General features: G+C 46.0%; 1 protein-coding gene across 1 annotated transcript in view; it reads right to left on the reverse strand.

Annotated features, from left to right (window-relative positions):
- LOC136778293 (uncharacterized) overlaps positions 1-15,171 on the reverse strand; it is a 31,340-nt gene extending 16,169 nt beyond the window's left edge. Inside the window, exons 1-2 of the mRNA XM_066735011.1 lie at positions 14,828-15,171; positions 12,729-13,179 (exon numbers count right to left, since the gene is read on the reverse strand). Coding sequence (XP_066591108.1) covers positions 12,729-13,041 — 313 coding nt within the window. The 5' untranslated portion in view covers positions 13,042-13,179; positions 14,828-15,171. The remainder of the gene's footprint in view (positions 1-12,728; positions 13,180-14,827) is intronic.
- Between the last annotated feature and the right edge of the window lie 12,439 nt (positions 15,172-27,610).

Raw genomic sequence — 27,610 nt, forward strand, 5'->3', positions numbered from 1 at the left:
CAGAATGTAGTCTTAATGTATCTTTACGTAACGCGACTCTTCGCCCCTTTTTTCTCAGCTCGTCTCAAGACTCGAAGCTCGCACTCGACACGAATCATTTCTCCAACGTTCTTCTATATATATAATTGTACCAAAACCTGTCGAAAATATCGGTAACGATCCGTTCAACGATCGATGGACGAGGAAACTTATTAACCGGAACCCCCGTGGGTCTCAAGGTTAAACGTCGCGTTTAACCTTTCTGCAATATGGTCGATCACGCGTTTAGAAAATCCTACGTGTACCACAAAGTAGCAGCTATGTTTCGCGTTATTACAGGCGATATTCAGGCATCATCCACAACAGTCGAGACGCCTGAATTCAAGAGGTCAGTCAAATAGCTATATGAACGTGAGCAATCGCGGGTCATTGACCGCGATTAAATAAACATACATCCGGAAGGCTCGATCCGAGCTAGGCGAGGTAGCTATTGCTCTTTTAAAGAATTTTTATATTTTCCTTGTGAATCTATCATTCTCGCGTGTAATTTTTCTTTTGATCAAATATATTTTATACATAAATTATGTAAGATGTATACACGCGCGATTATAGTTTGAAAACCTTCTCGGTTGATTAAAAACCATTGATTGAACTGTTGCGAAGCGAGAGTGAACCATCACAGCACGTACATCTAGAACGAATTCATGACGCAGTGGACAGACCCTTAAGAATAAGGAATAAATCCTTAAGAGCGAGCGAAACCGGTAATTCACGTGCGGGAGCAATTTGTCGGCAATGAATTTTTAAGCCGGATAACGAGGACCTCCATGATCGTGATGGATACGAGAATAATATACCACTAATACCTGCAGCTACAGTGGATTCAAAGTGATGAAGGATCGCGCTTCGGGATCCGTTCGGAATGGAAAAAGCCTAACGCGATCGTTTCTTTCTACAAAAAATTGGCTTGCTACAGCAGACGGTAATTTGCGTATATGTATGTGAGTGTATTCATCAGGATTCGAGTATAATTTTTTGGAGTCTGTAGGACCGATTGTGGGGGGAGGGAGCGTGAAGCGCATCGCGCGAGAATTCAGCGAGTGGCGGAGCTGGTAGAACCGGAAACGATTAGCCGGATTACGTGATCGGAGGCCCCGTTGGCCATACTCCGCACTCTAACTACATAGCTACACGTAGGAGCAAGCACCGGTAGCCATGTACACGGGTCTTCTCGCAACTACCGGTCCCCCTATACAGCAGCGTCCCATGAGCATCGGTATTAAGCCGCTTATCTCGCTCGGTAATAGCGCGATATTTAATTGCTTCTAGCTTGGTTTTTAGGACCAGTCGACGTTACGATCCACAGGTACAAGTTTTCCTGTATAGTACCGGCCGGTCCCGCGTGGACCTACCTTGCAATTAAACTCGTCCCTCTTCTATAAATAAACCAATATATGTAAATATACATATATATATATATATATATATGCCAACAGCCGTATATCGGTACTTTGAAAACTAACGAACACATCCCACAATAATATCTGTATTCTTCGAGTACATTGCACCGACACGTTTTTCTACACTGTCCACGAGAGAGCCTTTAAACAATTTTACGAATCCGTTTTATCGACGATTCACCGTGAATTACTGGTGCGTGAAGGAAGTCTCAAGGTAGCCGCGCGCGTACAGAAATGAACGACCGGAGGTTTTTTTCCTCCGTAGACTCGTTGGGAGATTCTCGGCTGCTTCGAGCCGAGCTGCTTCGTAAGTAAATCGATATATTAATGATGAGAAAGACCCGCAATTGCGGTTGGCTGTTGGAGGTTTTTAGTGTCGTGGAAGCTGAAGAGAGTGCGCGGTGACCATTGCAGTTGTGTATATATATATATATATATATGTATATAGTAACGAGAAAGTGGAGAGGATATAGTTGGAATTGAACAACTCCTCGGGTAACTGCACCGACACACCCACGCACCGAGAATGCAAAACGATTTTCCGTGCATGAACCTTCGACCTCTAACAATACGAGCCCGAAGCGTCGCGTCGTACAGGCACTGGCAGCGGAGGCGTACGCACTGTGGGATGGGGAGGGGGCAGACGCATGCACACACACACACACACACATATATATATATATATATGTAAATATGCCTAATAGAATGTAGCGCGGGATCATCGAGATTTATGCACGACGAAATATCTATTAGCATCTCTCTATCAAACTGATAGGGGGTTGTGCATTTGCGCGTTGAAATAACATAAGGCGTAACCATATGCAAGAGTGCGCGCGCGCGCTCGGTTGTACGGTGTAGGAAGGGAAGAAAGGATCGGGCGGAGGAAGTCGAGGCCACGGACCATCGTCGATAAAACGATAAGATTTGTTTTATGGTATTTCATCGGAAATCCTGAAAATTATGGCTGTGCACCGCGATGAAACTTAGGCTCCCGATCGTATCCCGTTTACGACTGCGATGCGCGATACACGCCACACGGTTCTCTTTACGACTGAGTCGCTATCGCGTCCCAATGGAAATCTGCAGTGTAAACGGTGCAACATTGTACGCTTCCTCGATGGACACGCTTGGCAGGATCATGATCACCCACCAACTGCCACGGATATCTCATTCATACCAATCGGGATAATTGAAGGTCGTGCGGAATACAAGCGAATGACAGGCCTGTTACCTGGCACTGCACTGACCGGGAGGTAGCCGGGGCGAGGGGCTGGCAGGTGCGTTGGCCCCGCGCAGCGCGCTGCCTCCACTCGGCAGCCTTGCCTCTGCTCTTCCAGACATCGCAATGTAAACAATCTCACCTTATCTCGCCAAATATCTAATGGCTCTGCGCTCAATGGGGCGTACGTATACGTTATAAAGCCATCCCTGATCTATTCTACCCCTCTTCGTAATCTCACTTTTGCATCATATCCTGCGGAGATCCAGATCTATATATATGTATAAACGAATGACACTCGTCCATTGGAAATTACGATCGTTCCACGGATCACTTCGGATGACCTTGATTCAGCTTAGTCCCTGCGGACAGCCCTTCTCCATCACCGTACGCCTCGTCGCCTCCTGCATGTTACTCGGGACTATTAATCCTGTATACCGCAACGTGCGTTATTTGCATTTTTTCACGCAGTGTCGTTCGTGGATTCATCGAGAAGATTCTCGGGACTGGTTTATTAATCCATTGCGACTCATCTTTCTCTCGATCGAGGTATGATTAGAGTCGTGCCAGTGATCGTGGCAAAAATCTTATTCGATAAATCACGCACTGGTTATATATATACATATTATATAGTGATGGTAGCAGAGGGTTGGAATATCTCTAGGATGAATACAGGGGGATGAATAAGAGCGGCACGTTTAACACGTAAGCGATATAATTGGCAAGGCGAGACTCTCAACACCGAACGTCCGGAATAATTTGCACGCTGCACTCTCGGACGGATTTTGCAGACGTTGTTCGCTCCGAGCTGTCGGGTATCGACTATCCGGAATAAGGCGAGGATGTTCTAGGATAGTACCACGACGGATGCTCCTCGAGAGAGAGAGAGAGAGAGAGAGAGAGTTGAGACACACACGCGTTATTGGCGTGTGTCAAGGGATCTGCTATTGGGAACAGTCAAGGTCAAACTGATCAATTACCATTGCCACTCCCTCTCGGGGGTTTCGGGGCGTGACCAGCGCTACATCGGAATCTGCGATGTCCGCGCCGGGACGATTAATCGATTCTCATCCGCGATCGAAAGACCCAAGTGGGCGGCATTGCACGGCCACGTGCTTCGATCGTTCCGCGCCTCGAAAAAACATTTTAAACAAAATTCCTATCTTCGATCTTGCTGCCTATAAGGGAAGAACGACGGGAGAAAAATCTCAAGTTTTTTCCTTATTCGCGTATCAACGCACAAAGGGGAAATGTTCCTGTGGTATGTACTATACGTGGTCTGCCAGAGACGCGCGATTATGCTTCGGAAATTTGCGATATTCGTAGCAGATTTTTACGATCGATATACCACTCGCTCGCGTACATACGCGTTTCATTTGTGTATTTTCACACGTGAAAAATTCCTCGTATATTTATCTTGGATAAACGAGCAACCGCCGTGCCGATTAATTTTTCCATCCGACCGAATGATAAGGATTGGATCGCTGCAATCCATCAGCTCGGTAAAGTGTATCGGTAAATCATCCTAATGGATCGTTTCATTGGATTCGAGTCTAGTTCATCATTCCAGCGAGTCGTGTGTGTTTTACAGTGGTTCTTTGACGTTATTCCCTGTTGCAGCGAGTATTACGAGAGACCCTCGATGGAAGCACGATCGTGCCTGGAATATCCCATCGGACCACCGTGATATATAAGATTCACACGCGGAATACACGAGGAGAAATGATCGTGTTGTCATTCAGCGAGCGTCAGATTGCACCTCGTACTTTGGATCCAGATTTATCTGCGATTGCATCGTACAGGATCCAGTAGCTTTCTTCAGCTTTCGGTAATATACAATATGGTAACTTTGTCGTGCCAGTGTACAAATACACCACCGATGACGTTCACCATCCTTGCTCTTATCGATATCAATTTTGAACTCTCCACGAAAATTCTCCGTATAATCATCGCTATGCGCGCATATACATTCCTACGTGGACGCGAATGCATAGCTGAAAAGCTGGAAGATGCTCACGGATGATTGGCCCTGATCCTTGAACGGGGCTAACTAGCGATAAGCAACGATAAATCCCGCCCACGTGTGTGCCACGATCTCGCTGGTAATTTCAATGATCCCTGAGCGCACCTTGGCGTAAACGTACCCACGGAGCTGATGCATAAACACCTATAAATATGACACGGTGGGGCCCGCGGTAACGTTGCATATTAAATTACATTCTTAAGCAGGCGGCGTGCACTCGAAGCGCACACACGGCTCGCATCAAGTCAGCCAGGCTGATTAAACGACGGCGAGCCCCGGGTACGAGTACAATGAAAAGGAGAAAAAAGATGGGGGAGGGGAGGAGAGGAGTATCCTAGGGAAGCCAAAGGAGAGGGAATAAGATGGAAGGTCTATGCCGAGCATTCCAGACTAGTCCGATTCCAAGAGGAAAGGGGGAAAGCCACGCACCACCGGAGGCTGGCGATGCTAATTATTCTGGTTCATGCGAGCAATTTGTCGAGTACCAGGGAACGTATATTTAATACCCGCGGGGCTTCTGCCAGCCCCTGGGTATTTACATCTGTGCGGCGAATACCATGTGGCCATAACGCCAACGTGGAGTTAACCGAGAAGGGGATTATACAGCTCTATACTATTCCTAGAATATCCTTTTCCGCACACGACTACTCTCCTCCCCGCGGTGAAATGCAACAACCTGCTCGCGCTAAGGGTAACAATTTCACCTGGATGCGCACCCGCGTGTCAAAGGTCAACGAGTCGAGCCACAATGATCTGGACCAGCCCTGGAATCACCAGCAGCTGTGTCGACCCTTCCCATACCAGCTTCCGTGAGAGAGACGATCTTCGAAACTTTTCTCTTTACATCACGACGAAAATTGCAGCTTCGAACAATCATGCATGGCTACAATGGCAGTTGAGGGAAAAAATCAAAGATTCGAATGGAGTTACCTCTGGTCCCAAGTATATATATATATACTATTTACGCAAGATGCCGAGCCTCGCCTCTCGTCAATTAAAGACGATTGAACAAGAATTGGAGCTGTCGGACAATGGCGTGTTTAATGAGATGTCTCGATCGACTAATCCGATTGATCAGAGTGTACGACAGGCATGAGCCACGTTGCGAAAGTGGTTTGGTCCGTTGAATATAGTGGTTGCTGGACGAAACAGCGTAGGCGCGCCCGTTAAAAACATTTATGAATGCCGGGACGTGATCCGGGCTCTCTCGGCAGGATTCTAAGAAGCTGGAATGGCTTGCGTTACGCAAGAGAAAAAGCCTTGGCTCTCCGTCGTTCGACACAATAATTCATTTAACGAACGGAGTTGTCGGAGTTTAGTTGGTTCGGATTGGCGCAACAGACATTGGCTGTTGTGCTAATGTACACCATATCCACGGGGAAAGCTTCCTGCTTTGACGCGCGCGCGCGAGCTTTCGGTTTCTCGAAGGCTGCCATTGTACCTTTGAGAGAATTCCTCTGTCCGACCGTTCGTGCCTCGCAATATAATATCTCGTAATTAGTACCTCTATATACGTATGTAGATATATATACATATATGTGCGGCTGTTGCACTCGCGAATGTCCCGAGCGTGCCGGTCCATGCATCGATGAGGCAACTCACGATATTCTCCCGGATTTGACATTAGCCGATGTGCGATTTCTGCCCAGAGATTAAATTCGATTCGATTGCATTCGATCGGAGCGAGTTTTCTCGCTGGTAAACGGGGACCACGGAGGATTTATATATATATATATATATATAGGTACAGGTGCACGCGCGAGAGTGCAGAGACACGTGACCCAGAAACTATTCAGACAATGCGAGGAGAACGACTCTTGGGACCAGAAGGACATCAGCTTCTTTTCATCTTCGATGAACGTCGCGCGCGTCTTCGTCCTCTTCTTCGTCGTCTGCGCGCATCCTCGGCCCTCGCTCGCTAGGTTTTCTATACCGGGCGGCTCCCTCTTTCTATATATACACGTATGCTACACACAAACGTACACGCGTGTACTTGTATATTGCACGTGATGGCACTCGAAGAAGCACGCGGGAACCATTAAACAGGCTGCTGGACGTATCGACACCGGTACACATAAATTAAACATCTTACCTGCCTGTTTTTATTCGCCGATCGCCGAAAGCCCAATTGTTATTCCTCGTCGGAGTCTGATCGTTACCAGCAGAAGAACGATTCGCTGGCAGGCAGGACTGGCGATCTCAATTAAGACTACCGAGAAATCCTACGGTCGTATCTGAAAGCTGCACGCTTTGCTCGATAAATCCCGACGCTTCGATGGAAACCTTAAGGAAATTGCGCGCCTTTAATTGCTCGTATCTCTCGTACTTTGTCCCTCCTTTCAAATTATCCTTCTCTTCCTAATAAATTAACATCTCTCTCTCTCTCTCTCTATCTCTCTCCAAAGTGAGCCCATTTGGCTTTCATCGAGAATAACAATTTCCTGGTGGATCCTGCTGCTAGTATTATCCTGGCGCGTGGGTCGATCGCTTTGATCGAAGACGGAAGTGGCTGATTGTCAGGGAGGAAGCTTATACGTTAGTCGTGGCTGTATAAACGTTGGCGAGACCGAGCTAGAAGAGGTGTACTATATATATACGTTTAATAGGATAGACCGAGGAGACAACCTTCCGAAGATCTCTAAGAATAAAAAGCGGACAGTCTCCAAGATGTTGAGCGCGACCTTCGCTTGATCGATATATATATATATATATATAGGAGAGGCCGGAATGAACGTGGCAGGAATATCGGCGATTCGCGGAGTAGTTGTACGTGCCACGAAGAACGATAAGCTGTCGCGATCGATGAGGCGACACTTCCCGAAGGTGTCGACAGTCCAAGTGGGCGTTTTGCGCGAGTTGCTCCCCTTTTGATGTATATATAAATATATGCATGTGTATACACTACCATGGGAGCCACCGATAGCTCTGAAAATTATCATTTTCCAACTTTACAAGTTTTCATCCTTGTTTCCTGCTTTCGCCAATATAACTTTTTGCCTCTTTGTCTTCTCTATATACTTATCTTCTATTTATACCACATGCACGTATCACTGTACGTACATTGCACATGGTACAGGTACACGTATATAATTAAAGGATCGCAATTTTAAGGAATCCCCGTTATCGAGCCCATACTCGCTTAAGCTAATGAGAATTGTCCATTACTTGGCTCATAATCGTATTACAGTCATATTACGATAGCCACGTGCTCGTATCGCGATACTTAAGGATGAGACGAGGCGCAGTTTACTTCTTTGTCCCGGGCATTAATACAAACTGCTATCTCCTGCACGCGGGCTAATGGTAAAAAAGAAACAAGCCTCGCGTCGGACATTTTCACGAGCTCCTATCACGGACCTTCTTTGTATCTCACCTCGATATAGCTTTCGCCTAATAGCTCTCATTAATTCCTCGCCAAAGCATAAAATATTTTATTACCAGCGTCCATACGGCGCGCGCTGTGGTATATATTATATATATACACATGTACACACACACACACACACACACACACACGCATATGCATATACGCATGTTGTCCCACTCTCGAAGTTAATTAAAGTTCCGGGACCCACGCAAATTCAATTGAATTTCCGTCATTTTCTTGCTCCCTCCTATATAGGACAACGGCGATATACTTCGGACTTTCGAAGAATGCTTATAATCAATTTGTCGGGCAGCTAGGATGAGCGCGAAACGCTTTTTGAAATTCTTAGCGAGACGAGAATAGCTTTCTCCAAGTTCGCGGGAACAAACGATAAAGCGTGTCTGGCGGCGAGGTGATTCTGGTATTCTAGTATCTCTGTAGAAAGCAGATAATGCCAGACGCTTTTTCAGAACACGCCTTCAAATAATTATATAAAGCCCTGACGTCCAGGGGAGCGCGTGTTCGCCGAGGGAAAAATGGCAATCCTACGCCCGTCTCGCTATCGACGAGAAATAAATTCAGTCATAATCTATTCTCTCGGCTGGTATTCCTATTCGTCGGAGAGAAGGCAACAACACGCTATATGGCCCCGACGTTGCTATCCTTTTGTGTCCGATTCCCTGTAAATTCTTCGCCGTTGGTTCCGGATCGTAAAGGCTCTGGCCTCCCCACCCCCTCCTTCCCTTTCTCTCCTCGCCATTCCCTTATAGCAATACGTATATATATATATATATATACACAGCGCGCGAGCGAGGAAAAGCGATGGAGCGACTCATCGGCCTGGAGCAACGATCCTGAACTTTCGATTTCGCGCCTTCCTGCCTTTTCGCGAGATCTATGCAAATTCGGGGACGCTAGCGTCCGTGCGTAATCCTATAGCTACTCCTCCGCCTGTAAATCACAAGGTTATGCATAGAGAAACGATGGATGGAGAGCCTCGCTTCCGCCTCTCGCGCGGTAACGCTCGACTTCTTCCTCTTTACCCCCCCCCCCCCGCCCTCCACCCTCTTATTCTCAGCCACCCCTACCACTCTGGTGAACTCCCATGGAGACTGACGATTCTAACCTTTGACCTTATTTTACCGTCCTCCCGATCCCTCCGAGGCTTCCGCGCGCCACATTCCATCGATTACCTAGCGGCGTCGGTGTCGCAGTCGCAGGATCGATCTCGTTCCTCCTCGCGGCCATCGCGCCCGGCAAGAGGAATTAAAGACGAGAAAAGGGCAAACACACTCGCTGCGTCGAAAATGTTCAGCTACAAATGGTGTTGGCACGACGGAAAAGAAATATTTCTCGTCGCTGACATATTCCAGCTGTGATATGGACGAGATAAACATCTTTATGTAAAGGATTCGCGGCAAAGAACGCGAGAAACACGCTTGACCTTTGCCCTTCCTCTTTAACTCCTCACCTTTCTCGGTCTAAACTGCGCTAAACCTATCATAAAATCTACGCATACATTAGGAAGGAATAAGCTCGAAAGCGCGCGCGCGTTTGTTCGTATTCCGCATACCCCGAGATCCTTTCATGCGGATCACCATTTTCCATCATTTTTTAGCATGAATTATTAAAAGAGCGCGGAGAGCCGAGGTAATTTAAACGAGCCAAATTACATCGGTTATGTAACCATCGATCCTTGGCTAGGGAACACGCTGGCAAAAGTCCATTATCCAGATCGTTGATTCATGGCGCAAAGCTAAGTGGCTAAAAAGGCCTACTTGCTCTCATTATAAAATGATCGCATTAAATTCGATATCATAATATTAGACGCGACGCGCGCGTACCACGTTCTATCCATTAAAGTCGACGCGGTGAAACTGGAGTATAACGAGCCGGAAGGTGACTATAATAATTCTTATCAAACTAAATCTGGGAGATCTTTATTCTCTCTCGGTTAAGCGAGGCTAACTATTAAGCTGTATAACGATAAGTTTGTATTAACTAGTCGAGCCTGCTTTTATCGTTGATTCGTGTAGGATCTATATATATATATATATATATATATATGTATATCTGCGTATACCTTGGAGCTTTCTCCTAATAACTATCGAAAACCATGGCCATTTACTACTTTATCGCGTTACCATTTTCCCAAGATAACCATGGGGTCATAAATCGCTGAAAATTGTCACAAAAGACGATCGACGAATTTATAGTGCTTTCGAATCTGGTCACGTTGGTGCCGTTTAAAAACAATTACATTATCGTATACACCAATACAGATGTATATGTATACGTATATATATATATATATACGAGTGGACCCTAACTGGACTCTGCATAAAGCGAACTTTATTAAATTTCCATTGTGGATGAAGTATCGTACTTGTCTTTCTATACTCGACAGCTATAACCATGCATAATAATAACGACAGATTCGAAATTTCCCTCGCGTTTGCGAGCATTCCTTTCAGCCTCTAATTCCAGCCCACGCCTCTTTCCGTTCGAAACTTGGGTAAACCTCGAAAAGTATATGTCACTCGCCACCTATTTATCGCCATTCTCTCCCGTAATATTCCAATATTCGCTTGCCCAATAAGCGAGCGAAGGTAATTTTCCAGCTTGCGCTGGATATTGGCGAAATTCAATCAACTCCGGCATTTTCTCAATCCAACCATGGCGATTTACCCCTCTCGTAATGGAAAAAGTAATTATGTTTGCTGATTGTTCAAGGCTGACTATAAAGTATGAGAGGAGAATGACTTGGCTGCTTACCGTAATGGTAGAAGCATATTTTCCTCGTGGTTCTATGTCATCAACCACCTACAAGAAGAAGCGACAATAATTCAGGGCGTTGCAGTTATCGAGCGAGAGGCCTGTGAATTCCCTGATGACTTAGGAGCTATATAAAGGGTGGACGATATTGAATTATAATTCGAGCGACGGAGCTGTGTGGCTCTCGCGACCCTTCCGCTATTTATTTGTGTATATATACATATAGATATATAGATATACACCGACTCTCCCCACATCCCTGTCAACTATCCACATTAGCTTTTATCCAACTGGCGGTACTTGCGTGCGTATATATATATATATATAGCGTAATCAGTTTAAGATAATCGCCAAGTATATAATAGAGCCGCCGACGAAAGCCAAGCGATATTTACATATTATAAACGCAGAATCTATTTCCAGCTGATCTTATATCTATGTAGTTCAGATAAGAGAAAGTAAAGGACGATAATTGGGTAATTAGGCCGCATAAGATAGACGTAATGGACGAAATAGTTACGACACGTTGAAAAATCCCGGTCAGATCCATTGGCGGAACGAGAATGTCGTTGGAATATTTATTTACATCGCGTTAATTAATTGGTCGAGCCTGGGAGTACCGCTCGAGTGACTGTAGCTCCAAGCCGCGGCTCCATTGTTGAACCGCCGCTATTACCACCCACAACCATCTGTTACTTTCTTTCCACGAGCTTAGGTTAAATCACCAGCGTGTACGCGCTACAACCTGATTACATATGTAGAATGTTGGGTGTGGGATAAATAAGCGAAACGCACCGGTAACGTATATCTCATCTCTCCAACTCCCCACCATGCACCATAGATCGTTCATAGAACGTGTCGTAAGAGTTTTTGCCTCGGGCTCTCTTTATACCGCTGCTACCATAGACAAATGAATTTTAATCTGGCATTAGAGGGGCCTCGCGGCTCGGGCTTGTACGGTAGCAGCCACAGTCGAGATTGAATTTAAGTAGACGACTCGATTATCATAAAAAATTGATTGTACGAGGTAGAAGCGTGTGGGAAGGGCCTTATCGCATTCTAATTGGACCATCAGAGTGGTCCTGCGGACTCCTGGATGATCCGTCCATGTACGAGGATGAAGTTTCTTCGCTCGCTGGAGAATGGTAGAGGAGAATTACGCACACCCTCTCTCTTCATCGTACTTGACACTGACCGTTAAACGTATATACAAAGCTCCCCTTTAACGGTCACCGCCGCGGAATAATTCCCTCTCCCGTGACACTCTCCAAATGAAACATGGACCGATCGAAGAAGAAGCAGCACTCGTGCGAATTTCCTTTGGACGACGGACGGAACTCCATTCGATTCAAATGTTCAACAAGCTCGACCACAAACTACGCGAGACAGCCTCTCTATGCATAAACAATGCGGTAAATAACGCATATATCTGCTTCCGGGGCTCGTATAAGAGCGAGAGAGAGAGAGAGAGATACTTGCAAAACGCTTACAACTCGGCCACTTATTAGCGATGAATTTTTCCACTTGGCCGATCACGCTATAAGAAACTCCTAGCGTTCACACTTACGCAACGAAGCGTCGCCCTTTAGTATCGAAGATCGAGTTCCCGATACGTGGTTCGCGCTACGGGCCGATCGATCATCGTGGCAGACGCGATCGATACGTCCACGCAAAAGCTAGTCTCTTCTTGTGATATTCCGAGGCTCATTGGAGATGCCAGCGCGATATATCTGTTTAGGAATTATTGTAACTGATATATACGTCCGAAGGGTATCGCGTGAAAGCCATCGGGTGTACGAGAAAGCTTGGGATAAATCTTTGGATTGGTTATTTTCGGTGGCAATACTTACTCTTCAATCGGTCGAATCATAATTTACAAATGTTTGATAAAAATGTGCAACTTACCGGGGTATCCCTCTGGAATGACAATTTCCGGTCCAATCTTCACGTCGTGGCGGTATCTCTGCATGAGCAAGGTCGCGGTGACCCGGAGAGAGCGTTGCTGCTGTTTGTAAAGGAGGATCGGTCGACCACCCCCACCCTCGACCCGGACCACCCTTGGTAGAGAGAATCTGTCGAGGAATTCGCGAAGTGGCATGAAACCTCCTCCGGAGCCCAGCGCTTCCGCCGTGGCCTCGCGCGAACTTGGCAGAGAATCCTCCCCAGTCCCCGTTGCCTCCCCACTCGACAGAGTGGAGAACTCCCCACTGGACGACATCACCGCTCTGATATTCACCACGCTCGATCTATCATGGATCGATAATCCCGTGCTTACTCAAGCATACCGATCATGACCATTCCTCTCTCCATCCGGTTCTTCTCTCTCCCTCTCCTCTTCCTGCACGCGCGATTAATCCTGCAAAGAGACTCCAACGTGAAATTTTCCTCTCTCTCTCTCTCTCTCTCTCCCACCCTACACAGGCAAAATAATAGGGGCAGCGTTACTAAAAAGTGGGCAGACGCCTTTCAAACGAGCTTATTACTCTCGATTTCTATTAGACTCTCTCGAAACCGTCCGATAATTCCATTCCCGTGAACGATCATCGTTGAGCTTCGATTATTCTCCGGTTGCGGACAAAAATCGGTGCAATATCGAGCGAAACAATCAGACAAATCGCTAGACTGTAAAATAGCTTAGAGATTAATGAAGCTTTCATTCCATCACGCTTGATGCGCGATCTAATCTGATTTCCATGTAAGAGTTGTGGCTACCTTGGTTTATGCAGCGAGTCTTCGGGGTCGATAGCGAGAGCACCTTCCTTGGTGACTTGTAACATTCTTCGCGTACATCTTCTCGCTTATATCGCATACGAATGACGAGAATTAATATTCCACATATGTAAGATATGATGCACGGTATGTACCTCGGATGCATTATGTTCAGTACCCCTTGTTCCTCCAAGCGGTATACGCTGAAGAATTTTTTACTGACTCACTCTCCCCTTCCCCTCTATCCTATTTGTCCTTTTCCCCACATCTCGACGCTCTCTCTCTCTCTCTCTTCATCATCGCAAAACCACTCGTTGTGTGCGCCCAAGAAGCTTTTCAGCAAGAATCGATCGAGATTTCCGTGTTCTCCGGGAGAACTTAATTACCCGTGACCGAATCAATTAAAGGTTTCTCCCATGTGCTATTCGATGATAGATAAATCTATGTTCTAAAAATAGATATTACGCGCTACCCGTAACGTAATTTCATATCGTGACAAAACACCGGCGCTTTATCGAGTTAACGTAACAACTTTAAATCGTAAACTCTCTCACGCATTGCCAACACTCGTTGCACCATTCGATTGCTGATGTACGTAAGGTATACGTCGTACAACAAAGACCATTCCACGCCTGCTGCTCAAAGACGTTTGCATTTCTCTTTGAAAGACCCACCATTGTCATATCCTCGCATTTTTCTGTCATTGAAAAATTTTAGAATTCCAGGAGTAGCCGGTGAACCGTTACTTTGTATTCCGAGTTGTGCACGCCGTGTATTCGAATTTCGTACCGCGGTGCGGTGTCTACACACACACACACATATATATATATATATATATACAGAGTACTTCAACAAAACGTCGTTGCGTTGGAAGATTTTCGCGAAAGCCCGTATCCAGTTTTAGCATGCAGACGCTCCTTTTTTGGCGCTATCGAGGATATAGCCGAAGAGCAAAGGACACGTCGATTGCAGCGAAGAATCTCGAAGGCGATATTTGAACACGGGGCGCGGTATCGGTCGTAAAAAGCTTTTAGGCGTCAGGTGCATGTGCGTGGCATCGGTCGAAGAGAAAGCTCGCATTTGGCAAATTGCTCGTTAGAGTTTAAGAAGAAGGCGTAAAAAAATGTTGATGAAAAATAAGAGAAGAAGAATTAACGTTGTATATGTGTGGAGCGACAGCTGCAGGAGGCTCGTTGCGAAAGTATAGCTGTCGCTTCATGCAAATTGCTCGATGGAAAACGAGAGTAAGAAGCGAGCAGCGTGAAAGGCGAGAATAAAGTTTGGAAGACACGCACACTGCGAGGCATTTCCGGGAGTCCAGTGGTCCGTCTTTGAGAAATCCTTGAGAGTCCTGGGAGATTCACCAACTTTCACCGAGCGGACGGATCATTGCTCCCCGCGCGAGCGCGCAGAAGGATTCCTCGGAGGCTCTTGGGAGTCGCGCACGGCGCAGCCGGTCACGCGGAGGAGCTGGGAGGCTGGAGCACGCGCAAGAGGGAAGCGTGGATGGATCGGGAAGGATCGGCTGGTTCCGGCGATTCCCGTATAGCGCGACGATCGTGATCGAGCGCGATCGATCGAGGAACGGTGGATCGAAGGACGTGCAGGAGCGCCCCGACGCTCCGAACGAGATCGCGCGACTAAGAAGCACGAGCTGCAGGGACGCCGTTCCACCTAAGCTATCCCCACCCCACAGGCCCCCGCCTTCGCCAGGACTACCAGCAGGCAGCACGAAGCGAGAGCGAGCAGCGAGGTAACCGGAGGAGGCCAGGCCAGCCCAGCCGCAGGAGAGTCCGTTTCGAATAAACTGTATCGCGCGAGGCTAGCCTCGCGTGTGCTCGCGCACTGCTCGCGCGCCAACGTTGCGCGCACAGCCCCCGATCACTTTTCCTTCTGTGGAAGCCCCTCGGACCTCCTCCTCCACCACCACCACCAATTCCATTGCGATATACACTTCCGCTTTTCAGCTCCGTACAATTCTTCTTATTCTAGCTCGCTCCGTTCGAGCAACTCTATAGCGCGACGCCAAACTTCTCGCGTACCTATAACGTTCAACTCGCCACGTGCATGCTCCCCGGACTCCACATGGCGTGCTACTTTCCACTCGACTACCGCTATTCCGCAAATTACCTATAACAATAATGCTACTCGGAATAAACGAGCTCTACGATCCGCCATCATAAACAACACCTGAATCCTAACGCAAGAAGCAACAAAAAATAAAGCAGGTAGGAAGTAAAAAAAGGAAAAGAAACGATGGGGAAACCGTGCAATTTTATCACTGCGCGGCACGTTGAGAGACTCACTTTCACGTTCCGTACGTCGGATAATTGGAGTGGAACGCGTGGATATATCGATGCCGATGTTTAGTGGTCTACGTCATTGTCCGTATAATGGGTAACAGCGTGAGAGAAGCGATTATTGACTGCTGAGTTCACGTGTTGATTGTTCGAGGAAAAAGCTTCATTGTCCAGCCCGAGGAGCTCTGCAGTAATCTTTGTTGTGGCGCGTTTGGGACGGGTCAGGGATCGGTCTTTCATCCTTCTTCCCCCTCTCCTTCTCCTTGTCCGAACCTGCGTCGCTCTCCGTTCATCCAACTGTGTCGTGTGACTCGAGTCGCGTGTTAAAACTCAAGGTCGAATTTACGAGATACCAGCTATAGACGCACCGTACCAGATTTACTCTCTCTCTATATATATGTGTGTATATATAAATATGAGCGAGAATGTGCGACGCGGTGCTTCTTCCCTAGAAAGTATATCGACTTTCCCGTTAGCTCGGTACTTCGGGAAGTGCAGAGGTGCGAGGAGGATGAAACCTTGATGAAGATGCAATTAAAAGCTGCGGGAAAATTGAGTAAATTGGAGGTGGCTGTTAAGGAGAGTTGCGAACAGTTGATCGAAGAGACGGACGTCTCGCGAGGATTCAGGTGGTTACCATACCGCTGATGAAAAGCTACGGTTGCCGGTTCAAGTTAGCCGAGGCATCCACGGGATACACGGAAGCATATTGCGCATCCTCCCAAGACGAGCGACCTTCCCTAAGGTCAGTGGCTTCCCGGGTAAATCGGAGGAATATCGAAGCTAACCGGAATCCTCGTCGGTTTAATGTAAAGTGGCAGATCGTACGTATAACGACAGGGATGATCCGATCAGCCATCTTCTTCCACTCCCCAACAGTCTTACCGGTCTCTTCTACGTCGACAATATCAACCTGCGTCATTGCACTCGTGGAAAGATGCGCGATAAATGTTTGCTCATCCTCGATACATCTGACAGCGATGAATGATTTATCGAATATTCGAGTTTGTTTAAAAAAAGTTTGACAGTGGTCAAATGCAAAGGTTCTTCTTATCTGGCAATAACTATATATATACCTTGTTGCGCAAGCCATACTCGTTGTGGTAGTCAACGTTCCTCCACTCTGTTTTACCGATGCTTCGATCGATATCGATCTTTAATTCTCAACGAGTGTTTGACGAACTACCGGGTCAATACGAGCTAGCGATTCGCTGTACACGCGGAAAAGTCGTCAAGTCTGTCGATTACACGTATCCTGAACCTCCCTTTTCTAAGAAAATATATGTCTTTAAAGCGAAAGACCAAATTTTTTCATGTCAGCCGACTGGGTCCGCTTTTATTCCACGATAAAAATTAATTGTAGCTTGATTACAGCCTCTTTGCTTCTTAATTAGTTGGAGGAATTTTTTGTCTACGTAAGACTTCGTTGATAATTGTTGATACTTGCGTAATGGAACACTCTCGTCCTCTATGAAAGTGTTCACAACTTGTTACGACACCCATTGAAATTTACTCAACTTTCCATCCTCTGAGAAGAGCCGTTTTGAAGTGCTCGTGAAGGACGATTCTTTTGACATTCGACTTTTTTTTTATCGGGGACCATGCAATTCTAACGTTACTTCTGCTTCGACCGCAAACTTCACCGGCGGAACCACGGCCGCGATCTTAAGGAGCTTTAAACATCTAACAATGCCTGTCCGTAAACGTAGCATGAAATTATTGCCATTATTATATCTAAACATAGCCTTCGAGTGAAAAGTAGTGCTGCAAATCCGTCTCTTAAGAAAATAACGAGGACGACAAGAATTATTCTACATATTGCTTAGCTTTTATATTGAAAAATCTTATATCAGGTGAAATTATTAATAAGTATTGGTCATTGGAAGTGAGTTGGGACGCTGTGGTCTGGATCGAGACTCTAAGAAGTCTCGGGTCTTTCCGTTGCAAGCGTAGAATCGATAAGAAAACGATATCTATTTATGCGTTTTGAATTATAAGAAAATTAGAAAAATCAAAGGAAAGAACCCGATATAATATATCAAATTAGAATTAACGGCTCATAGCAATTGCAATATAAATAATTTCCAGCCATAAACCGTGGAAATTGTTATAATTAAAGCGAAGAAACATACATATTAATAAAAAATAAAGTTACTTTTGTCAAAGCTTAAATGGTATGATGATAATGTAAATTTTACTGTGAATATATTACAAGATGATTTGAAACCGTTTGCAATTAAAGCCTATAATCATAACTAGCGTTCGTTGCACGATGATTTGAATACTGCTCGACTGATTTCTCTCCTAGATTGAATTTGTTTTTTATATATAACAAACCTGTGCTTTAACTTTTAAGCATTGCTTGACTTTTTAGCAACACCTCTTCCTTTTCCCCTCCATCTACAACAACTTACTGAATTAGGTTAGACAAATCTGTTTGATTATATCAATAAGAAAACTTTAAAATTGTGTACAGAGAGAAAAGTAAATAGCAAAAATTTCATGAAAAGTGCTGCACCATAAATCCTTTAAATCGCAAGATGGTAATCATTACCATTTTTAAAGGCAATTTCTCAACATTACAGTACAGACTACGGAGTCGTTACTTTGACTGATTTCACACTATAATGTCCACAATATCAGTAACATTGTAAATGTTATAGTGTGAAATCATTAAATTTAACGATTCTGCTTTGCAACGTAGAAAAATTGTCATTAAAACTGGAAATAATTACCATCTCGCAATTGAAAGGATTTGGTGCGTAGTAGCAATCGTGAAATTTTTGCTCCTTTTACTATTTTCCTCCTGGTTTTCTATTCTTCGTGCCTCCATAAGCCTCCGTCTCTGGAGTCGAGTGGTGGAAGCTTAACGAGGGATTATCGTAACTTGTCCACAGTATGCTATAATGACAACAGCAGCCGCAGCAGTGGCTGTAACGTATTTCGTAAGAAAAAGGTATGTTGGTGCGGGAACGATTTTCCTTTCGTTCTAGCTTGTGCACGGGCACGCGTGGGCGAGCTGGTACACGAATACGCGTGCGCGAAACGCGCAACGACACGTGTTCCTCGCGTCGCAAAAGAACAACAGTAGCAGCGAGATCGGAAATTGAAATATCTCGCCACTTTGTCAGCCGGCAGAACTGCGCAGCAATTTATAGTTAATTGTCAATGAGTTTCTCGTTTGGTATCGTAATTGCATAATTAGGGAAAACGATTATCGCTCCTTTTCTAGAGCGCGTTACTCGCCGCCAGTTGTTAATCACGCTTGGCATTTGAGAATGATTAGTTTGACTGGTTAGTTGCTCCTGTCAAATAATGCAGAAAACATCTTTATCCAACGTAAGGGGAGGGGGGGGGGGGGTGATAAATAGACGCTGTACCTTGGAGCTAGCAGGACTATCGTAAAAGCCTATCGCCACTGGACAAAATATAAAAAGCGTTTGTGAAACAGTGCGGTTTGCGAGCCACTCGAATAAGGCGAAAGAGCGCACAAGCAAAGTTTCCCTTGCGAAAGAAACATGCGTAATTGACGGAGGAACAATCGATCTTTCTGGCAGTCGCTATGCAATTGATTCGTCGCGATAAACTCGTCAAATTAATTCGTCGCTTTCACTGTCTTCGAGAACAAACGAAAAGAATCCGTCGCTGACCGTTTGTTTCTCAACGAGTCGAACATGTAGCTTTCTCGTGGTGAAAAAAATGTTGTTCCCGGCGAATATGGTCGAGTATATATATACATATATACAGGGAGGCAGCTAGAATAACGTGGACGTGGAAAATAAAAGAAGGAGAGGATTGGCAATTCTTAGCTTTGCGTAACTCGAGTTGATAATGGTAAACCAGAGGCAGAGAGTCACCTTGCTCCTCTTAAGCATTCATAAATATTAAACTCTCAATTTCTCCGTTGAGGCGTGTTGGCGCCATGTTGGGTGGTAGCACGTGTACCTTGCGCAACCCGCGCAGCCGTTGCACACAAAGTTGCACCAGTCGGCATATATATCGGCACAGACTCCAAGGAATCATCTCGCTTCTCGCTCGGCATTACTCAGACTGCAGCAGCGTCCCTTGGGTATAAAATTGTATCCTTTTACGCAGAGTTTCTCTTTTCGCTCTCCGAATTTGCACAGGGCCGTACTCCATATATACACACATTCGCGTAACTGTAAAAAGAAATATCGATAACGTTGATCCTGATGGAACGATGATAAACCGACGAATTTCTCGTAAATCCGGAGAAAGCTCTCGAGGTATTCGCTTTTTGTAAAATGGAGCGTTTATCTGGAAAGAACTCGAATATATAGTGGCGCGGGTGTATATATATATTTGTCATAAGTTTTGCTAATGGAGAAGAAAGGTTGTAATGGGAGGTTTGCGGAGTGGGCCGTGTTCCGCGTGTTTGGCGCGTCTAGCGGTTAGAGGTGCGTGCAATCGGGGCGCGATCGGCGAAATATGCACCCGGGCAACCAACAAATCCCTCGGCTGACAGCTGCGCACGTGCAACGTCGGTCGCGCGGCAGCCGCCGCAACTTGGACGCCGGCGTATCCGTGTCAAACGCGTCATTACGGATAATAATCTCTCACGCATTAGCCAGTGCGCTCGTAAAATAAACGCAACGAGGCTGATGTGGAAGGCCAATTCCGGGACCTGATTTTTCTCCAATGATCCTCTACATCGGCTCTTATATAGTACCTGCGAGATATTCCCCTATCGCAACGAAGCTGTTGAGTTTATTGTTTTCACTCTGGATAAGTGACGACGAAGGTCGCTGGGCTGTAAATGCTTCCGTGTTAAAAATGAAAAAGAAAAAAAAAGAGAAAAGTTGTCTTAATCTACCGCTAAAGAGACGTGGGAGCGTGGAAAGAGGCTCTTATCCCATTCGAATGATCAGCATTTATCAGCATTCTCGCGGCACGAATATTTCTCGGAGATCGACGCGGTTTCAGCAAAGCCATTAATCGGTCTCGGTATTAACATGATTGCACGTCAGGACGCTCGATAGGATTTTCTACCCGGCATTCCGAGCGAGACCCTAAGCGTACTCGCGCGCTCGACCTTCGCGTCATAACGCCAGGATTTACTGGTAGAGCCCGCGGTCCATTGGAAATTGCTGGTAGAAGAAAAAAACCGGCGGAAAGGAAAAAAGCAAAGGAAGCAAAAAGAGAGAACCATTTAAGATTTCAAGGATGGCACATACAGACTGCTCTCCTCGGTCAGTCTGCATTTCCATTTATATATATATATATATATATATATATATATATATATATAAAAGGACCCTCTCCCTGGACTCGGCGGTATATCGGCGAGAACGTCTCCATTATCGCGAGGCAAGCTGGAAAATCGAGGATTGATAAGGGGAAAAAATTCCAGGCGCGCTCACATACACATATATAGAGTCTACATTTTATCCTCCTCGCGCTCTCTGTGCGTGTGCATCGATATTACGGTATTCTTAGTAGCCGAGAGATAAAACGGAACGTCCTTGGTAGGCTGAAAAGGCTGGCAGATACATTGAGAAAAATGTAAACAACGCAGCCTTGCACAGCGCTCTAAGTGATGTTTGCTATATCCACTGAGAACATTACGATTCCTCGCGAGCGTATTTTTATCTCGACGACCTTCGGCTAGGAAACTTTGCATTTGGCGCGACAAAAAGCAGCTCGAAAGAGGACGTTGCGTCATTGTGCGCACTAGAGACGGTTCGAGTCACTGGTTCCATTTTATTTGGTTGCGCGAATCCTGCGCCCGAAGCGATGGTATCTCTCCGCGCGGCGGCTCGGCCGGGGGCTTGGAAACATCTTTATCTTTATTAAAAGCCACGCCATAATATACAATCATCGGATCGGTCTGTCTAATTGCGCGTTGATGCATCGGGAGGGGGGATCGGGAGGAATAATACGAGATCGCCTCGGGCTATATCCCGCAAAGCGATCGGGAATGTCCAAACTTGGCTCTCTTCCTTCCGTCCGCAGGACTTTATATTTACATTTTCCTCCGTGCTCCCACATAAATAACAATCATGTGGCAAAGCGATCCTGCTTTTCTAAATAGTCGACTCTCCGCGATGTTTATGTTGATTGGTCCTGCAAGAAAGCGTAATTTCAGCTATTTTATATTCCGCGCAGTCTAGCCGATACTCGTTCGCGAGAGAGGATGCATACGGGCAAGAAGCACATATATATATATATATGCTTGTATGCGTTGGATCAGGTTGAAGAGAGATGGCACGAAGCTGATGATACCATGTGACTCGAATTTGCCTCGGCAGACTCGTGCACGTGTACGTTCCGCGGCCGAGAGGAATCGATGCTGCTGGATGCGAGCGTCGAGCCAGAGACTAGCCTCGCGTGTTTTACGCCGTGCTGCACGGCCTCTCTCGGGTGAGGCTCTTAAATTCCTGACGACGAGGCTTAAATCAATCACCGTAATTAACGTGCGCTTTGTACCGCTAGAATAGAGATTAGAATGTTCTTATTGCTCGCGAGAGACCACGGCTCTCGGTACGTTGCTTGCTTACGGTACGTTCACTACCGTTCCTTATACTTCTTACGATTTTCAATCGTACCGGAGCAATATTTAATCTAGAAAATTCAGCGAATCCTATATTTAAAGGGACAAAAAGGAGCTTTCTTTCCTCTATATATATATGCTTCTCCCTACATGTATATAGTCCAGGGGGAACAAAAAAAAGTGTAATTTTTCTTAAAGTACATAAAAGACTATTATATCGCGTTCCGTTATGCAATACAGCTATATAATAGAGGACTGTGTGTGTTGCAGGTGTGTGCGGTGTGCGTGTATGGCTTTAAACTTTATGTTCCGCAGTGAGGCTAAAGCGGTAGCATATGATAGTAGGTAGATATCGGGAGTTGGTGTAATTATCTTTTAACCCGAGATAATCACATGGATCGCGCTAATTAATGCGCCAACGCAGTTCTGGCTGCTTCGGGAGAGCGGGAATAACGTCCCATTCCCGAGCATTGCAATTTTCCCTCCTGGTTAGTCGAGGGACTCGATGACCATTCGACGGTTCGCTCCTTTTGTAACGGAGACCTTTAGCTATAGCTCTCTCTGTATATATATATATATATATATAGATTCGCGTTTAAAGAAAATGGACGCAGTAGACCATGCGTGCGTGCGTGCGTGCGTGCGTGCGTTTAAAGCGCAATGTTGAAAAGAGGCCTGAGGTCGTAACCTTGGACCGAGTGGACCCAGGAAGCAGAGTACAGCGGTCTGTTGCCCTTTGGGCTAACTGTAAAGCTCCGTCCATTCTGCCGCAGCACACACCGTGACGTTGGTTGACAACCTTATCAAATTGCACGCCTATTTGCGATTCTCATTACGCGCATTACAATGGATGACGCGGTGATATCTATTATTATACACCCACATCGGGAGAAGCCGGGAGGCTTCTCAACATCGTCCAGGATCCTTTCCGCGACGCGAGAGGAAGGTGTGCACGCGAGACCCATACTCAACCAATTTCAAGAAGCAATTTTACGGGTCAGCCTTGAAATTGACTTATGACTCGACGCTTTATTATTGCCCATCGTTCTCTCTCTCTCTCTCTATATATATATATATATTATTAATTTATCCCGATTTCGCCAATCGCGATGGATCGCCACCTATATACATCCCGACCGAAAGTGTTTCTTCACACGCTGCACACCGACAAAATCTCCACAATTCCTGTCGCGTTTTACCGCGAGAAAAAGGGATCGCGACCATGTTCCTTATATATATACACTATATAAATACACGAGCTATATTATTACGCAACGTGAGAATTGTCCTTACGTAAGGATTCATTGTTCGTCGGAAAGAAAACAATCGAGAAATTCCGTTTCCCGTCAAAACTGCGCAATATCTAGACTAAATTCTCTCCTAACTCGCCTGCTTTTTCATGGCAATTATGTGCTTGGCGTGACGAAAAGAAAAAGAGCTGTTCAGCTTTGTCGATAAGAAACGTCTATTTCTGTTGCCGGATAAAGCGAGTTGGAGATATAAAGGGTGTATTAGGATGGTAGAGAGACACGTGTATACTATATATATATATATACCACTCGGTTCGTGGATACTGGTCTTGAAAGGCATGCACCAGTACTACTCTCTTGGCAAAACAAGTGGTCTAGCCAGTCGAGCAAATTACCCACACTTATTCCCCCATGGTGTACCACGTACGCGAAAGCGAGAAGAGATTCACGACGTCTTCATCGGACGACGTGGTCGCGCCGCATCGCCGCATCGCCGCAACGCCGCAACGCCACAACGCCGCACCGCGCGTCGCCGGTCTGCCGGAGCTCTCCGGGTGCTCGCAGCTGTCCCGTTGCTCGCAGCTCTCAGCCGGCTTCATTTTTTACCCCCGCTCACGTTCGAGCACATCGATAATTATCGAGCCTCCTAGTACATCCACTCACACTATCGAACCATCCAGCTTTCCAGATTCCTCCACACTGACAATCCCCTAGGAGCGCTCCGCGAATCTCCAGACGCAATCACATTTTCCCGGAGCTCTGAATATTGAAAAAACAACGATCCAAATGCGTGAGCTGGAAATTCAAACTCTGCATATCCTCCTCGACACGAGAATAAACGCAGGATTCGCGAATCGCGTGAAAAGTCCCACGATTTCACTCGCGCCATTCATTTCTCGCTGCGATGACTCTCGATCCGTTATTTCGTCTATCGAGCATCCAGCCATCGCGATAATCTGTCCAAGCAGTACCTGATAAGCAAACATCTCGCATTTTCCTTCTTTTTCAATAATATATGTAGGTATAAACTCACTAGACTAATTTGACTTCCGCTCGAGCGGAAAATTAATCCAACGTGTTGACTCTTATATGTACAGGCTTGGTGAGCACTATATATACGATTACATTTCCAGCACGCTTGCTCCTGGAACGGCGCGCGCAATTCGAGGATTACCGGTAGGCGCATTAGGAACGAAAATGAATTTCTAGCGCATCGAACGGTTCATGGATGTAATCTCCCGATAACGGCTATATATACGTGAGAATTATTCTTTTTCTGACGGGAAACCCATCCGAGTATAGATCAACGTCATTGCCAATTATATATACCTATATACTCTTTATTAGTTTTTACAAAATAATTAATAATCGGTCTTAACACATACATGCATGGAGTAATATATATGTGTGGTATAGGTAAGACGTTTCGAGGTGGACGTTGACCTATACGTATATATATATATAATCCAGCAATGTTCCTTCCGCACCGTGTGTTTTTCTCGAATCTCACCTGTCAAATAAATTACAGAGCGAATGATCCAGCGACGAAAATTAATGGGATCAATGAAATCACGGCGCGAAAGAATTAACATTCTCACGCTTTTAACGATTGGTCTCTTCTCGAGGAGGTCGCGTGACTCGCATTAGCAACGAGGATCCTTGGTCCAAATCGTAATGGGACTGGAAAAAAAAATCATATCGCGTTGAATTAGCTAGTTTACTCCACAGCTCTCAGAAGGCTTTTACGTTCACTGTCATTGACGTTATTTTAATGATCGCGCTTTTTGCGTTATTTCACGATGCGCGAGCACTTATTACCATCGTGCAGATGCCTGTCGCACGCTCTTAATTTAACGAGGATCGAACGTCGGAAAAATTGAGCGAGGATGCTCTCTCGTAAAGTAGCACCTTATCCACACTGCAGTAGTACGCGAGGGACAGAGATGTATAGCTAAATCGAACGAGTCGAAAGTGGGAAATTTCGATTCCGAGGAATTTCGCGTAGCAAGGGTCACGGACCCTCTCGCGTTGCGGCGCTGCGGCGCTGCGGCGGGGTTGACGGGGGGCTCGTAAGCTGCTTATGACGTTAGCGTGGAGCGTGGATCGTGGTGGTCGTTATCCAGAGGACTAAGTGGAACATGGTCGTTTGGCGAGGATGTAGTTGGGTAAATGCTCCATATTCCGCGCGCAATTTCACGCCACGACCAGATAAAACGCTTGACGGGGACTACATTCAGTTGGCGATTTAAGGCAACGTCTCGGGCATGCCACTCACCTTGAAACTCTGCCCACGGAATACATTCTCACTCGCGTTCTCCGAAGCATCCTGCTTTTGGCAGTAGTACCTCTCCCCTTATGCCAACTCCCATTGCGCGGTTCTCCAATAATACCAGTTTTCTAAGTACCTACATATATATGTATATACGTACACACATAGTACGCGTACAAGGTACATACATTGGCGATCATTTGCCTCCTATGGAAACTCGGAGAAAACTGCGGAATGCGTCCTTGAGTCTTATGACAGGCTTTTCAAGCTGGAGTAAACCTTAGCTAGTACTTTGCTGAACACGCGTAACAACTATCGCTGTATCGAGGACTGCTCGATCGGGACTCTCGCTGGATAATTTAGGTATGCTATATAGTTTTAAACGAAGCCTTCTCTTCGGGATCTTTGGCAGTTGCATGGGAATGAATCGGCTTGGACTGAAACAACCCCACTCGCATCTACCGCAATCTGGACTCCATCCATCTTTCGATTGTCGTTTGCTCGTGCATGGATCGCGCAATACTCGACCTCCTATTGCGCAATTCCCCCGAGAACTAAACTATTACGACGATTATATTTGTCTTTTCTCGTAGGATCGATGCGAGCGTTGCATAAACGCTTTTGGAAATTTCTTGACAATTGGGTGAAGCATGGGGAAGTGTAGGAAACGCCTGGGAACGCTCGTCCAATATGCTTTCTTAATCGGATATGTACAAATGTGAGATATTTTCGAAAATTTTCCACACGGAAGCTCGTCAATGGGAAACAATAAAATCGTGCAAATAATTGCTGGAATTTCGTGGAGGAGTGCAACGATGAGTTTGCGGGCGAGGAGGAGTCGGTCGGTAAGTCAGTCAGTCAGCCGAGCGGAGCGGATGATCGTGGGACTGTTGATGATATTGGGTGGAAAAAGGAGTTTTTTATTGCAAAAGCGCGCGGCACGTGCATCGACTGCATGATACGCGTTTCTGTAGCCTTTTACTCGTGTGTAGGTTTTCAGCGATCGGTCCTGTCAGCCGAGAGGAGACTTAAAATTTGCAAAGTGGCGCAAAAAATGAGCGGTGACTGGTGGCGAGTGTGTATCGTGGGCCAGAGGGCAGCACGTTTCTCTCATTATACTCTTCGTTCTTGGAAATCCTAACTGTACAATACACTCACCCCGCCCAAGGGGCCATCCGCGGAGCAGAAGAACGTGCTCGATTATTTCGCCGGCGTCTCTCTCTCTCTCTCTCTCTCTCTCTCTCTCTCTCTCTCTCTCTCTCTCTCTCTCTCTCTCTCTCTCTCTCTCTCTCTCTCTCTCTCTCTCTCTCTCTCTCTCTCTCTCTCTCTCTCTCTCTCTCTCTCTCTGCCAAAGCTCGCTTCAAGGAATCGTATAAACAGTCTCCGAGGAGCCGCAAGATTTTTAAAGTGGAAATTAACATGTCGGTTCGATGAAAAGGTTCGCCATCGATCACTCTCAATATTACATTATAGTATATACACATGGCAAGCTATCCTTGATAAAATTGAAAAATAAATATTTATCAAATAACAGAGCTTTGCCGTGGAATAAAAAATTGGGATGGGAATAAATGGAGGCTCTTATAGACAAATTCCAAGGTCGTAAATCATATTACCTCTTGGTCAGCGCATAAAAGAATTTTTGCAGCTGGGCGCGCACTGAATGTCAGGCGAGAGGGCACACGGATGCACGGCGCACGGCAGGAAAGAGCGCTCGACGTTCGAGAGACTGTGGGGATTCTCGGGCC

Source organism: Prorops nasuta, unplaced genomic scaffold (assembly GCF_024137725.1).
Source record: "Prorops nasuta isolate Cenicafe-Biocafe unplaced genomic scaffold, Cenicafe_Pnas_1.2 PNAS00014, whole genome shotgun sequence".
In the NCBI taxonomy this organism is placed as follows: Eukaryota; Metazoa; Arthropoda; class Insecta; order Hymenoptera; family Bethylidae; genus Prorops; species Prorops nasuta.